The 14,658-nt window shown below is 39.3% G+C and overlaps 1 protein-coding gene across 7 annotated transcripts in view; it reads left to right on the top strand.

The window, feature by feature from the left end:
- SETD7 (SET domain containing 7, histone lysine methyltransferase) overlaps positions 1 to 10,527 on the top strand; it is a 77,236-nt gene extending 66,709 nt beyond the window's left edge. For 2 of the 7 annotated variants that reach the window (XM_067568012.1, XM_067568011.1), the window contains 6 exons: positions 170 to 371; positions 2,787 to 2,976; positions 4,796 to 4,877; positions 6,064 to 6,181; positions 6,477 to 6,634; positions 9,225 to 10,527. In XM_067568012.1, the coding sequence (XP_067424113.1) occupies positions 170 to 371; positions 2,787 to 2,976; positions 4,796 to 4,877; positions 6,064 to 6,181; positions 6,477 to 6,634; positions 9,225 to 9,405 (931 nt within the window). In that variant the 3' untranslated portion in view covers positions 9,406 to 10,527. Of the gene's footprint in view, positions 1 to 169; positions 372 to 2,786; positions 2,977 to 3,209; positions 4,771 to 4,795; positions 4,878 to 6,063; positions 6,182 to 6,476; positions 6,635 to 6,970; positions 7,112 to 9,224 lie in introns of those variants that run through there. The other 5 variants (XR_010923660.1, XR_010923659.1, XR_010923658.1 and 2 more) reach the window with 5 other exon arrangements.
- The last annotated feature ends 4,131 nt before the right edge of the window (positions 10,528 to 14,658 follow it).

Here is a 14,658-nt window from a genome sequence, read left to right as displayed (position 1 = left end):
GCCAGGCCTTCTATGACCAGTTTCAGGCCAAGCATTCTATTAATAAATGTAATGCTTATTTCTTTGATTCCACATTGAGTATACTGTTCAATTTGGTTTTGTTTGGTTCTCAAGAATTCTGTTTAAAAGAGGGGGACTGTTGCACCATTTGTCTTTCTTTTTGTACCAGCACACTGGAAGGATATTATGTGGACGATGCTCTCCAAGGCCAGGGACTCTACACTTACGAGGATGGAGGGGTTCTTCATGGCACATATGTGGATGGAGAACTTAATGGACCTGCTCAGGAATATGACATTGATGGACGACTGATATTCAAAGGGCAGTACAAAGATAATATTCGACATGGAGTGTGTTGGATATATTACCTGGTAAGCCTGATCTCCTGCTTTCTTTATTGGAGAATAAAAGAAGGGCGCAGGAGCCACATGGGCTGCAATGTTGCTACCGTGTGGCCTAAGGAGGAAGCTTCTTTCTTGTTTCTGCAAGACATTGTGCTAGAGTTGGCTCCATGAATTAGGCCTAGAAAATAAGTTTTATTCCCTCTGAGGGATCCTTTAAGGGGAAAAAACTAAGTACCTAGTTCCAGAAAATAGCAAGGGTTTTCTGTTTTTGTCTCTAAGTAAATGCTGGGACTGTTCTGTGAGAATCTTTGTCTAGGGAATATTCTAAAATGTAACTTTTAAATTGTGCTAAACGACAGACAGTACAATAGTGTTTATTCTATTTTTACTCATGGATAGACCTATTCAGCACTCCTCACTCAAGTCAGTAGAAATTTTGCCTGAGTAAGTGCTAAGTACAGCCTGAAGTGACCAAAGGTAGCATACCACCAAAGGTCCTGAGAACTATGGGCTTGGAAAATAAAAGGCACTGTTGGAGTGGAAGACTTCTGTATGCAATTATCTACCCAGTAAATTGCATTCTCTCTAGGCAAGAGGCAGTGTCCTTCTGTGTTACAAATGTATGCATATTGAGTTATTTAGATTCTCTCAAACACTGTGACCATTGGGTATTTCTTAGAGGAATTAAAAAACCTAATTTACTTAATTTTCACATTGGACAGTAGTAGCTAAAACTACTTTTGAGGCTCAGGGAAATACCAATAGCAATTGTCAGTGATAAAGAACAGAATGCAAGTAAAAGCAAAAAATTAAATACAACTGGCCGTGAAAGTCGCATACTGTTCCTTCAGTTTCCTAATGATAGAACTCTCTTGCAGGTCCTGGAAAGTTCATTCCCAGTAATCTGGCCAACATTAATTGTCATGACAGAATCTAGGATGAAAAGTGATCTCTAAAATGTCATATTTCCTCCAAAAATAACTGTTTAAACAAGTGTTGTCAAAACATGTTATAACTTAGTTTATTCATACCAGTGTGGACAGAAAACATGTAACATCGTGAAACCATACCCATGTTTAAACGTGGTTAGTTTTGTCATGAAGACTAGGCCTTAGAAACTCTTTCACCATTGTAGTGGGCAGTATGGTATTGTACATAATCCAGTGTTCCTCTCTGTATGGAATTCCTGCTGCCAGCAGGGGTTAAGCCAAAGCCTAGGAGAAGTCGCTCCAAAATCAGAGCTGTAATTTTGGGGCTAGGAGGAGCAAAATTTACCATCAGTTGTGTGTTATCTGTTTAAGCTCCTTGGTATTCAGTAGGTAAGCTCTCGTAGGGAGCTCTGGACTGACATTGGCACAGCAACAGAATCTCAGACTGAAATGATGGGGTTGGGGAGGAAGAAAGAAGAATTGAAAAGGGAAGGGGGCTTACACTGCTGGGAGCTGTCAACAGGAGATGGAATGTTTAGGTGTCTTTTCCTTGGAAAACTTTAGAAGTTGTTTTTTGCTGTTTTTTTGCTGTTTGGAAGCATTGGTAGCAGAAGAAATAATTACTCTGAACTCTCTTCAACTCACCTGAGCAAAAGGAAAGAAAAATAAGAGGACTGATCTTATTTATTGCTCCTGCCACTTCTTTCCACCTGAACGCTGGAAGTGGTGATTCAAAGTCTGCAACTGACAAGGCACTCTTTCTGGGGTTTTGGTATTTCACTCTCACTATATCTCCAGTTTTCTTGATTTCCCCTCCCCCCCGCATTCTTCCCTTTCCCCTCCCCCAAAGTCATTGCCTTCCCCTCTGGTCTCTTCTCTCATTATATCCATTACAGCTTTCTTACTCAGTTCATGCCTTCCGGCTCCACTCCTTATTACTTCCCATGGCCCCCGTATACATCCATAATGCTTTATAGGCTCCAGTCCTCTGATGTACCATCACATAGCAATATATAAAGCAGCTGTGCTGAATACAAAGCAGCACCTTCTTCACCTGCCCGGGCACTGAACCATGTAACAAGGCAGTTTTGCATTAGGTTTTTAGTGTGGTTGCTGCCTAGGTCTGCTACCCATGCTTCTTTGAAATCTCAATGTTTATTTTAAGTGGAAGGGAAGTCCTTGTGGTTTCTACTTACCTACAAGACGGACAGAAGACCTAATTCAGATCCCACATCAGTTTTATTCTGGTATATCTCCATCGATTGGAATTACTCCTGGCACTGAAATAATGAAATGAGTTTTAATTCACAGTTTTGTTGTTTCACTGTTTGTGGACACTCTTGGTTTGGAATAAATGTCTTATTTTAATCAAGGCTATGTAGGTTCCTAAGTAACTAATTTTAACCATGTCAGTTAATTACATCAAGGAACTTCTCCAACACTTTATTTTTATAGTCATCTCTTTATAATATATTTATCACTAAAAACTCTTTTCTTTTGCGCACACACTCAGGATGGAGGCAGCCTTATAGGAGAAGTGAATGAAGAAGGGGAGATGACTGGAGAGAAAATAGCGTATGTGTACCCTGATGGGAAGACTGCGTATTATGGAAGATTCATAGATGGAGAAATGATAGAAGCAAAACTGGCAACTGTTACATCTGTAGAGGAGGGGAAGCCACACTTTGAGCTGGTACCAGGCAGTAAGTTCAATTGACGCACAGCTTGTATTCTGACAAAAAATATGATCTCTTTGGTCTGTGTGCCTCAGCTTCTTTCTTCACCTCAGTCCACAGTTTCTGAATATTCCCATGGAGGATTTGTAAGGTCTGACTGGGGAGGAGGAATCGATTATTAGGGAGAACACCAGATTTTCTGTTACATACACTCCCCTACCTAACTTATAAAAGTCCTCGTGTGTGTTCTGTATTTACAGCGCTCTCCACTACTCTGAAAAATGGAGAAATGCTGTGGAAGCTTCTAATGGGAGAGGGAAGGCTGAGGAACAGTCCCTAAATTGCACTCTTATCACTTTCTTCCCTATGCCAGCTGGAAAATTAGCTGATAACGACTCTTGGGTTGACACATGTATTGTTAAAACGGACAAACAAACAAAAAGCAAGGAAGTGTCATGATTCAGTCCTAAACGTATTGCTGTCTACTGGGTTTGTGTAAATGAGGACTAGCATTGTTGGTGCCATTAGATATTGTGCTAATAGGGAGCATGGGACATAGACATCAGGATTAATGGGTTTGATTCAATAAGTAAGTGTGAATCTGATTCACCATTGTCCCCTGAGTTGTGTAGTCATTTACACCAGTTTGTGGATGTAAAATGCTAAATGTAAGAATGATAGCATCTTACACCAATTATCTACTGGGGTAAATGATTATGCAGGGTGTAGGGCTATGGTGAATCAACTCCTTGATGTTTTGGGGTGTTCGGGTCTGGCTTTCTTTAGGTGTTATTCCAGTTGTGAACAAGACAGTCATTAGTATAAATATGAACTGTCCTAGCACTGTTATCTTTGTGCCACAAAGATAGATGTACTTATTAAACAGTCTGGAAATAAGAACCTAAACATTAGGAAAAGGGGGGGAGGAGAGGAACAGGCCAGAGGATGGCTGTGACCTTTTATTTTTAAACATTGTCGATAGTGTAGCACAGAGAAATCTTTGCATAGCGCAATTAAAAAGAAAATCCCGCTGAGTGAGAGAGTACAATTTGTGCTTTGTAAATAGGGTACAACTACTCTATGTGTAAAGCTGAAAGAAGAGAACCATTTTACTTGGTTGCTGTGGACAACAGCTTTTTATCAAACTTTCAAGTATTCCACTCTTTCCCTGCCTTTTCCACCTGCATCTTAATTTTGTCCAAAAATAAGTATCAGACAGTTGATTATACAAGTATGTAATATAATTTACATAAAACTATCCCTTTGGGTGGTTTAATCATGGCAGGAAATAAATTACTGTAGCTAGTCTAGTGTTTAAGATTATTTGATATTGGCTCTTTGCTGAACAATCTTGGAACTATGGGGGAGGGGGGGGGTGTGAGAGAGAGAAGAACTAGGCCAAGATTGTCAAAAACGATGATTAGTTTTGGGTGTCCATTTTGAGACTTTAAAGGGGTTTAATTTTCAGAGTGGTGCTCAGGCCCATTGAAGGTGTCCAAGTTGGGCACCCAAATCATTAGTCACTTTTGAACAAACTGGGCCCTAATTTTAATAATCAAAAAGAGATCCTCTTATTTAACAATAATAAAAAAAAAACCCTCTTGTATATAAAATATACTATTTTTAATAATCTGGGAAGAGAGAAATCAAGGAGTAATTGGCTGAGGATTCAGGTATTTTGTTAGCAGTGTGGCTGTATAATTTTTAAGTACGTTTCTTTTTATGCATCACATTCTTTCAGACTTAATTTGCTTTTGAATGTCTCGAATGCATGTCCCTCTAACAAGAGAGACAAATGCTTTTAATATTGTCCATTAATTTAATTCCTGTATTGATTTATTTTTAGGCCCAGTATACAGTTTTGATAAATCTACTTCATCTTGCATTTCTACAAATGCACTTCTTCCTGATCCTTACGAGTCAGAGAGGTAGAACTTTTTTTTCCCATTTAAAAACTTTCAGTAAACTTCTTGGTCTGCTGTGCATTTAGGGACCTGATCCTGCAAACCCTTACTCATAGGAACAATTGCAGGACTAGTCGGGTGTGTAAGGGTTTGCGAGGTTGGGCCTTTAACTTGACTGATGTGGAGCATAGACTTAATTGAATTGAAGTTTCTTTTGGATTTGCATGGAAAAACTGGCACTCTGGTAGACAGAACATGGACATAATGTACTTCTGGATAGAATCTTCAAAGCGGCTTTAAAAAAAACCCACCACAGCTGCAAAGTCACGTTCAGTGAAATCCAGAACTCTTCATTAAGGGTCCAATCCTACAAGGGTACATGGGAAGTTCAGGGTGCTCAGCAGCTTGTTGGAACTGTCACAAATACACAATTCCCTTTTTCTGAACACAGAATTAGTCTCAAATTGACATGTATGCCAAGCATGATGATTCAGGTTGGGTCAAATTCTGCTCATCTGAGTAGTCTTGTTGACTAGAATAAAGTGAGCAGGATTGTATTTACTGAGTAATGAATAGAAAGCCCTGGGGAAAGGAGAGACTGTCCATTTCAAACCTCTACTGTTGACAGGCCATGTTTCTCTACAGAATGCTGGATTCCAGTCAGTCACTAACCACACTTTTTTATATTTCTCGGGGTACAGCATATAGAACTGCTTGTGTCTTCACTGCCTTAATCCCATTCACTTTAGGTTTTGCTGTACACCTCTCCTGATGGTAATCCTCCTTTTCTGGTATTATGAACATCTAAATGTGTGATTAGTAAAAGATTCTGTTGTTTAGAAACAGGGAGATCCAGGGCATGATCCTGAGAATGCTTTCTCAGGTGAGTTAGTCCTTACACACATGAATAGTCCCACTGAATTTCAGTTAGACAGCTCATGAAGTACCCTGCATGTTTAATCATTAGAGGGAGATTAGAAAATGTATCATCATCTGAGCACTAAAATTAAATAAGTGACTTCTTTTTCCTAAGAATTAAGTCCTAAGAAAAGTCCTCCTGTTTCTCTAATAATAAAACGTTATTAGGTTTTGGGTTCTTTTCTAAAGGGCATGAACTACTAACCTCTGCACCAGTAGCTGTAGTAGTAGTGTGTAGAGAATTGCAAACGTGATGAGAAAATATCCAATTTCTATCCTTTTCATTTTCTAGAATATATGTTGATGTATCTCTCATTTCCAGTGCTGGTGAAGGATTATTTTCTAAAATAGCAGCAGGATCTAGCACGGTTATGTCCTTTTACAATGGAGTGCGAATTACACATCAGGAGGTAAGTGGGGGAGGAGGAAGCCAGTCTGAATTTTCATTGCTCCTTTTGAACGATTTTCTTGTAATAAGATTTTTCTACCCATTGGATTTAATAAGAAATTGAAAGGAAATAAATCTTGGGAAAATTTAAGAACAAATTCATGAACAGTTACTTTTACTTGTATTACTTTTCCCAAAAAAAAAAAAAATTTTTTTCCTGAGTTTATTGGAGCATGAATACTGGAACTTTAAAAAAATAAATAAATAAATAAATACAGTGACAACACACACACTGGGTTTTTTACCTTGCAAATCAGGTGGACAGCAGAGACTGGGCCCTCAATGAAAACACAATATCCCTGGATGATGAAACAGTCATAGATGTGCCGGAGCCCTACAACCATGCCGCCAAGTATTGTGCCTCGCTGGGCCATAAGGCCAACCACTCTTTCACTCCTAATTGCATCTATGACACGTAAGTATGAGCCTGTCTTTCAGACCAAATGCTGCAGAAGAGACACTGCTGCACTATAGTGGGCTATGCTTGTACAATATTTTGAGATTGCTGGATGTACTCTCTGGATCCAAGAGTCTTTATTCAGGTTCACACGCAGTCTCTGTGTATTGGGGCTGAGACTTGCACCAAGTGGGCATTGCAGGTGCTCAACATCTCTAAATTTTTAGAGGGCAGGTTCAGGCTTGGAGTTATATTGCATGTTTGTTATGAATTTCAGTGTCTGACCATTGATTCTCAGATAAACAAAATACAGTGTCCTTGGCTGAAACATAAATCTTTGCTGTCCAAGAATAGGGCCATGTCTGTCGTCTTCTAGCATTGGACAGAGTTATGTTTTACAGAGCAACATTTTGAAACATGAAGCCTCAAAAATAAGCTGAAAAACTGCTTGACGTCTACATATGTGTAAGGAGATATGTATTTTAAAACAATATGGTGAGTGCATGTGCTTTGTAGCTTGTAAACGCCAAACTTATTTCACACAAGGGTTCCTTTTATCCCTCTATTCCCGCCACAAGCTCCCTGTGTGCTACCCTCCTATCCCCTTCTGTTTCAGGGACTCCTGGCAACTTCCTCCCTCTCACACCAGTGGCTCTTTGTGGCCCCCATTCCTCTTTTATCTCATATCAGGGTCCCAAGTCTCCCTCGCCAGAGGTTTTATGCCACCTGTTTCAGGTTTCTCCTTCCTTCCACATGGCAGGGGTTCTGGGTGGCCTGTATTCTCCCTTCCATCCACAGCAGGGTCCTCCATTCTCCTCTGCATGCCAGCAGCTATGTGCACACCCACATTCCTCCCCCACTTCCTATCTGAGAAGTTATTCAGAGTGTCCACATTTTAAATTCTGTTGGGAGAATGGGCAGAGATAAAATCAGAGTACTGTTATGCTGGCAAGTGTTAATGGGTGCCATCAATAAATTTGCTGGTCTGTAGACAGTTGCAGAGGCACTTGGGGCTGTGGCTGTGCTAACGAGCAGGCAGGGGCTTCACATGTCCCTGATTTTCCCCCAACATCAATAGGGTCTGGCCATTAATTCTTAGAAGATTCCTTGAAAATTTGGACAGTGTATCATATGCAGCGATCAGCATTGATGTTAAAAAATCATTATATTAAAAACAAATAGAGAAATGTTGTTGAGTGTAAGACCTTTGTGAGCTTGGCTGAAAATATATGTAATTATGTTGTTAAATTGGGGAGGATTCAGAAAAGAGCACTGAGAATGAATAAAGGATTGAAAGACATGCCATATAGTGATTAGACTCGAGCTCAGTTGATCTAGCTTAATAAAGAGAAAGTTCAGAGGTGATTTGATCACAGTCTTTAGGTACCAACATGGGGGGAACAGAATTTGAGAAGAGGGCTCATCAGCTAGCAGACAATGGTATAAAATATCCAATGGCTGGAAGTTGACTAGACAAATTCAGATTGGAAATATGGCACAAATGTTTAACAATGCATTCTAGTTCAAACAGGAATCCTTTTGGGGGGCATTCTGTGGCCTCTGTTATAGGAGGCCAGACGAGATGATCATCCTTAGAATCTGATTCAATAAGTTCAATATTAAATTAAATATTAAACTAAATTAACAATCTACCTTGACAAAAAGCAGTACATAAAGGAAGGGGGGATTAAAAAAAAAACTCATAACTACTCTTTCACATGTCCTGAGCGAATTCTGCATATCCCATCAATAATTTCTGCATTATGTTAAAGGGACACTGGAAAAAAAACAAACAAACTACTTCTCATTTTTTGTCAATTTTTAAAAATTTTACTTTGACAGCACTTAGTATAGATTTCACTGTTTCCCATAAACAGTCAGCAGTACCCAAAACTATTTTTAACCTTTTTTTTTTTTTTTTAAATAAGTTATATTACTCTTTTCTTTCTTACAACTGTAATGGGTAGGACATTCACAGATGCAAATCTATGTTGTCCCTTTAAATAAAACTGCCTTGCTTACAGAGAGTCCCTAGAGAAGATGAGCAGAAGTGTGCTCTTGTAAGACATTTAGTAAATAACCTGTACTGGATAAATATAGATGAGTGACTTCCCCTGTTGCAAATAATAATCATTGTTTTCCTGTTATGAAGGTATTTACCATATGGTGCGTTGTAAGCCCTGCACAAATTGGTGACTAATTTTTTTGAGACCATAAGCAACTTACAGGATATATTGAGAATACCCCAGTCATAGTTTCCAAGTTGTTTTTTTTTTTGATGAAGCATGATGCAATATTTGAAGCATTTTTAATCTTGAGTCACTCTTGAAGTTCAAAGCAGTAACTCCTTCCAGAGAAGTCAGATCACCCTCAAGCCCTTGAACAAATTCTTAAGATTCATGCTTATCAAGGTTTCATAAATACTGCTATGTGCCAAACAACTCTTAGAGACACAAGACAGATTTGATGGCCTAAATATTAATTAGAGGGTTTAAAAAAAGACAAACTCTGTGTGTGACAGGGAGTCATGAATTTACAATTGATGGTTTAGTAAAAATATTGTTTATTAAAGGGCTAAGATTTACGGTGCATACTTCTCATTGTTTAGGTTTGTTCATCCTCGTTTTGGGCCAATCAAGTGTATACGCACCATCAGGGCTGTGGAGAAGGATGAAGAACTAACAGTGGCTTATGGATATGATCACAATCCCACCGGACAGAATGGGCCAGAAGCACCAGAATGGTACCAGGTGGAATTGAGAGCCTTCCAGGCTGCCCAGCAGAAGTGAAATGCAGGCAAATTCTCAGTTCATCAAACTGAAATAGAAACTTTGATCTATGCACTACCTTTGTACTGAAAACTGGACAACCAGGGATTTGTTCATGCTGTTGCATCATAACCTCTCATTCGGTGTTAGAAATAAGTTTCTTGCATACTAACTAAGTTTGACTGTGTTACTTGTAGCAGCTTTAAAATTAGCCAGAGTTGCACCAGTCTTATCTGAAGGTTTGACTAAATATTTTATACAAGGCAGCGTGATATTCTTTGGTAGCTTTTATCTTATTCTGCATCATATGCAAAGATGCCAAAAGATTAGACAGAAAATGAAAAAAGGTAGATCATTCACTTTTAGTAAGCAGATTTCAGTGTTACTGTTTTTATGGCCTAGGCATTTCTGTGCAACTGAGATTTACATACATGCCATTTGTGATGGTAATGATAATATTTTGATATTCTCTAATAGTAGCGTAATTTGCCTTTTTAAACCTTTGATCTCTATCTTGCAATAGAGCAGTTTATTTATTGGTGTATAGAAGGCTGGGTTTTTAATTCCCTTGTCTTACCTGAACATTGTTTTTTCTACAAACCCTCTCTTGCAGGAGAAAACCTTTCTAACAAGTGGAAAAGGTTTGTGTACGTGAGATTGGGGGTGGGGGGGGGGCAGAGGGGCTCTGTGGCGATTTATATAAATAGTTTTAGTGATGTCCATGTCCAAAACAAATATTTTGTCTGGCCTTGGGGGCTGGGATACACTGTTTAATTATGATTATCACACACGAATTAAGATGTATTTGCATGAAGATGTTCAGAGAGGAGAAGTAGTTTAATTTTATTATTTTTAAGATTGACATTCAAGAAGGAAAACAAACGCATTAAGGTAGTGTCTGTGGGATATTTTTCCTACATCTCACTTACCAGAGCTGCTAATTTTGAAGGATTTCTGCTTTTGGATGCACATTGAATTAGTTTTTCAAAAGAACTAGGTATATAAATTGAAAGCGCTGATATTCAAGCCATAAAACCACAGGTGTGGGAAACCCTTTTCACAATTTTAAAGTGTTTGTATGTAAATATATGTTTACATGAAATATTTTCATGATGGAATGAATATATTTAAAAAAAAAAAGTTCCCCTCTATTTGAAATCAGATTCACAAGGGTGTCTTTTTTTGTAAGATCTGAGTATTACTGAAACCAAGTACATGAAATTTTTAAGAATGTGGAGATGCAGCATATTATCTTAAGGTAGCTAACAGGCATATCAGCTATTGAGAGAAAATATGTATGTAGCATTGCATATGAGTCATAATTTCAGTAATGTTGCCCATCACATCTTTGACATACCTTTCAATTGTCCCTAAATTATGTGTATTAAACACTCCAGTCCGTCTTCTCCTATGAAACTTTTTCAACTGTAATTTTATTTCAAAATAACTACTGTACTGAGTTAATTAAAACTGAGACTGGAAACAGTTCCAGTGGTCTCAGCTACCAACTCTGATGGTTTCTGCTCAGTCTTCTGCTATTTTCATACTTTTTAGGCCATAATTGTTCTGTCTCTAAATTCTGAGATATGCTATAGAATCCACAGTCTGGGGGTAAGCTTATGTGTGAATTGAAAAGTTAACCCCACAATAATTAGCTTGTATATAGAACTTGATAGGTGTTTTATGACATTTGTACTAGAACTATGAGCCTTATTGAACATCATTAGGTTTATTTATGACCTCTAAAACAATGGATAACTCTTAAAGAAAGATGTTTACATGAATGATGTCTGCTGTTTCTCTCGTGCTGAATGAGGTTTTTTTTTATATAGTGCATTTGGTGCATATGTCAGGATGTAAGAAAGATATTTCTGGGGGGGGAAATTGACAAACATTTGTAACGAGACGTGAATCTTATAGATTGCATTTAATTGTGCTGTGAAGGCAATGCAGCTATTAAAATATTCAAACGAAACAATCTCTGTTCTCTTGTTTTTTAATATAAGATATTGGACTGCCATCACTCTGCTGTTTTCTGTGTTTTCTATTACTCTGATGCAGCTCTAATTCCTGCAATCATATTTATTGGTAGTGCATAGGTAGAATTTGGCCCAGTTTGATAAGTCTTTTGAGCTATGTTATACTAATACTAAATAGTGAACTGACAAGAAAACATTTCTTGCACTAGTCACTTTCCCCTGGAATTTGATTTCATGTAAAAGTAACATGGAGTGCAACTGGCTATGTTTTGTGGGTTGGAAGAACACAGCAGATTTTGTTTACCCAAAACAATATATTTTTAAAGCTATTTGTCTGGAGCCGGGACTATTCTGACTTAGACTGCAGCAGTATGTTGTGTGCATAGGGCCATGGAGGAGGAAGAAGGGATGAACTACACATGCTTCCTGCCTAATGTAGCCAGAATGCTATAAGTACCTGGGATGCACATTTCAAAACAGTGCTTGCTCCCCTTTACACCCCACTCATTCATGCTGATGCTCATTCTCTGGATGTTTTTCTTTTTAAAGGTACATTCTAAAAATTATTTTGTGATAGTTCTATGGCCTGTGTTATACAGGTCAGACCAAATTATCATATAGGAAGAGGATTGGGCCAAAAGAAATGTGATGAGGTTCAACAAGGACAAGTGCAGAGTCCTGCACTTAGGACGGAAGAATCCCATGCACAGCTACAGACTGGGGACCGACAAGCTAGGCAGCAGCTCTGCAGAAAAGGACCTGGGGGTAACAGTGGATAAGAAGCTGGATATGAGTCAGCAGTGTGCCCTGGTTGCCAAGAAGGCTAATGGCCTATTGGGCTGCATTAGTAGGAGCATTGCCAGCAGATCGTGGGAAGTGATTATTCCCCTCTATTAGGCATTGGTGAGGCTGCATTTGGAGTATTGTGTCCAGTTTTGGGCCCCACCTCTACAAAAAGGATATGGACAAGTTGGAGAGAGTCCAGCGGAGGGCAACAAAAATGATTAGGGGGCTGGAGCACAAGACTTACGAGGAGAGGCTGAAGGAACTAGGCTTGTTTAGTCTGCAGAAGAGAAGAATGAGGGGGGATTTGATAGCAGCCTTTAACTACCTGAAAGAGGGTTCCAGGGAGAATGGAGCTAGGCTGTTCTCAGTGGTGGCAGATGACAGAACAAGGAGCAACGGTCTCAAGTTGCAGTGGCGGAGGTCTAGGTTGGACATTAGGGAAAAGTTTTTCACTAGGAGGGTGGTGAAGCACTGGAATAGGTTACCTAGGGAGGTGGTGGAATCTCTATTTTAGAGGTTTTTAAGCTGCGGCTTGACAAAACCCTTGCTGGGATTATTTAGCTGAGGTTAGTCCTGCTTTGAGCAGGGGGTTGGACTAGATGACCTCCTGAGGTCCCTTCCAACTCTGATTCTATGATCATAGTAGTCCCTTCTGGCCAGGATCTATGAATCTGGTTGATGTGGAAGGAGGCAAGACTATTGTCCTATCTGTGCCTCATGGAATAACTAGCTCCATTAAGATTTTCCTGCTCCTTGTGTAGACATGCTGTCCACTATGCAAGTGTACAAAGGAAGACTACTTGTGCCTGTGCCCCTTCTCTGCTGTCAGTCTGGCTCCTGCACTACCAGTTGAACTTCCACAATCCTAATACTGAAAAAATGGGCTGCTACCACACTTGCCTAAATACCCAAATCATGAAGCAACTTGGAAGAGGATGTTCGTGTCAAAACTTGGAAAAGGACTGGCTGAACTGTCCTTTTCACACAAAATTACTGTGGTGGGATCGTGTAGGTGACATTTTTGGATGGGTATTAATCCCAAGCCTACTGCATGTAAGCAAAGGGGCTGTCTTTAAAAATAAAAAAAAGCATACTTTAAAAAAAGTCAGTATGCCTATTTTAAAATTTGGCACACTCCCTGACTAGTGTGATGGTGTATCCTTTACAAATTAGAAAACTTAAAGGAGCATCTGTGTCCCATACCACTTAAGAATTAAGATAAATCAGTATTAGCCATTCTCATACTGATTTTTAAGAGTGCTCACATGAGGATTGCACTGATTTAGTTAAATCCGTTTCTAAATCAGTACAATTTTTGTGGTTGTACCTGGAGCTCTATGGAGGCTTAAAACTGTATTGCCACGTTATAGGGGGCTGAAATCTTGATTACAATGGCTTTAGTCTTGTTTGGAGACTGTAAGCTAGGCATAAGGGGAACAGAGAAGAAAACGAAGTGATGGGAGAAGTGGACAAACAGGTTATGGAGACTGCCTTTGCAAAGTTGAGGTTAGAGGGTGACAATAAATCAGAAGTGGATAAGCAGGGACAGACTTAATTAAGTTCCTTTTAAAATAAAGCTTTTTGTTACTATGGAGAAGATAAATCAGCGGAGGAACTCAGAAGGATGACCTGGTCAAAATTTTGGGGTAGGAAGAGGCTTATACCAGCTTTCTGAATGGAGCCATAGAAGGCAGGAGAAGAAAAGGTTGCACTAGTCAATGCAGATTGAAGAAATGTATGAAAGTTTTAACTATTGTAATGGAAAAGTCTAGGTTTTGAAGATGCTGTGCAAGGAGAAGTTTGAACTTGGCCTGGATGTGTGGGTCAAGAGAGGGTGGTGTTGACATGAGGGAGACAGCTATAGAAATAGTACTGGAAGCTTTGACTGTGGAGGTCGTCACCTAGAGAGGTGTAGAAAGAGGAGAGGAGTGTAGGAGATCTGCAGTCAGGGGTGGAGAGAAGAGGGAGATCCTACTGAAAGAGGAGTTTGAGAAATGACCAGAGAAATGGGAGGAGAAACAGGAGAGGATGAAATTGCAAAAGCCTAGGATGATACCTGTTAAGGTAATACTTCTTCCTAGCTTTTCATTCTGAAAATCTGGATAGAAAGCAGTGGTGCCTAACCTTATTACCCACATAAACCTAAGCACATGTTCAGTTTATTTCTCATGTATTTAGATAGAAACAGCCTATGTACAGTATTGTCTGTTTACACACTTGTGTAAACTAAAATGTAAATATCACCACAAAAAGCTAATGAAGCAGCTATTAGTATATTGTATTGAAGCAAGCCAGGGGTTTTATCAAATACCCTGGTGGGCTAAAGGTTGGACATCCTGATTTACAAAGCAGTAATACTATACTTAATCAGTATGGTTGCTGCCAGAGCAGTCTGCTGTGGTCACAGTCTCACTGAAATTGAACCCGGGATGCACAACAAGCTGTAAAAAGCAAATCCACACAAACACTCAAACGCATAGGCTAGAGCAATTCTCTAGTACACCCCAGC

This window comes from Emydura macquarii, unplaced genomic scaffold, assembly GCF_026122565.2.
Source record: "Emydura macquarii macquarii isolate MOO-44397 ecotype Brisbane River unplaced genomic scaffold, CSIRO-AGI_Emac_v2 contig_2834, whole genome shotgun sequence".
NCBI classification, from domain to species: domain Eukaryota; kingdom Metazoa; phylum Chordata; order Testudines; family Chelidae; genus Emydura; species Emydura macquarii.
The sequence above is the reverse complement of the archived record's forward strand: the minus strand, read 5'-3'. Positions and strand labels throughout refer to the sequence as shown.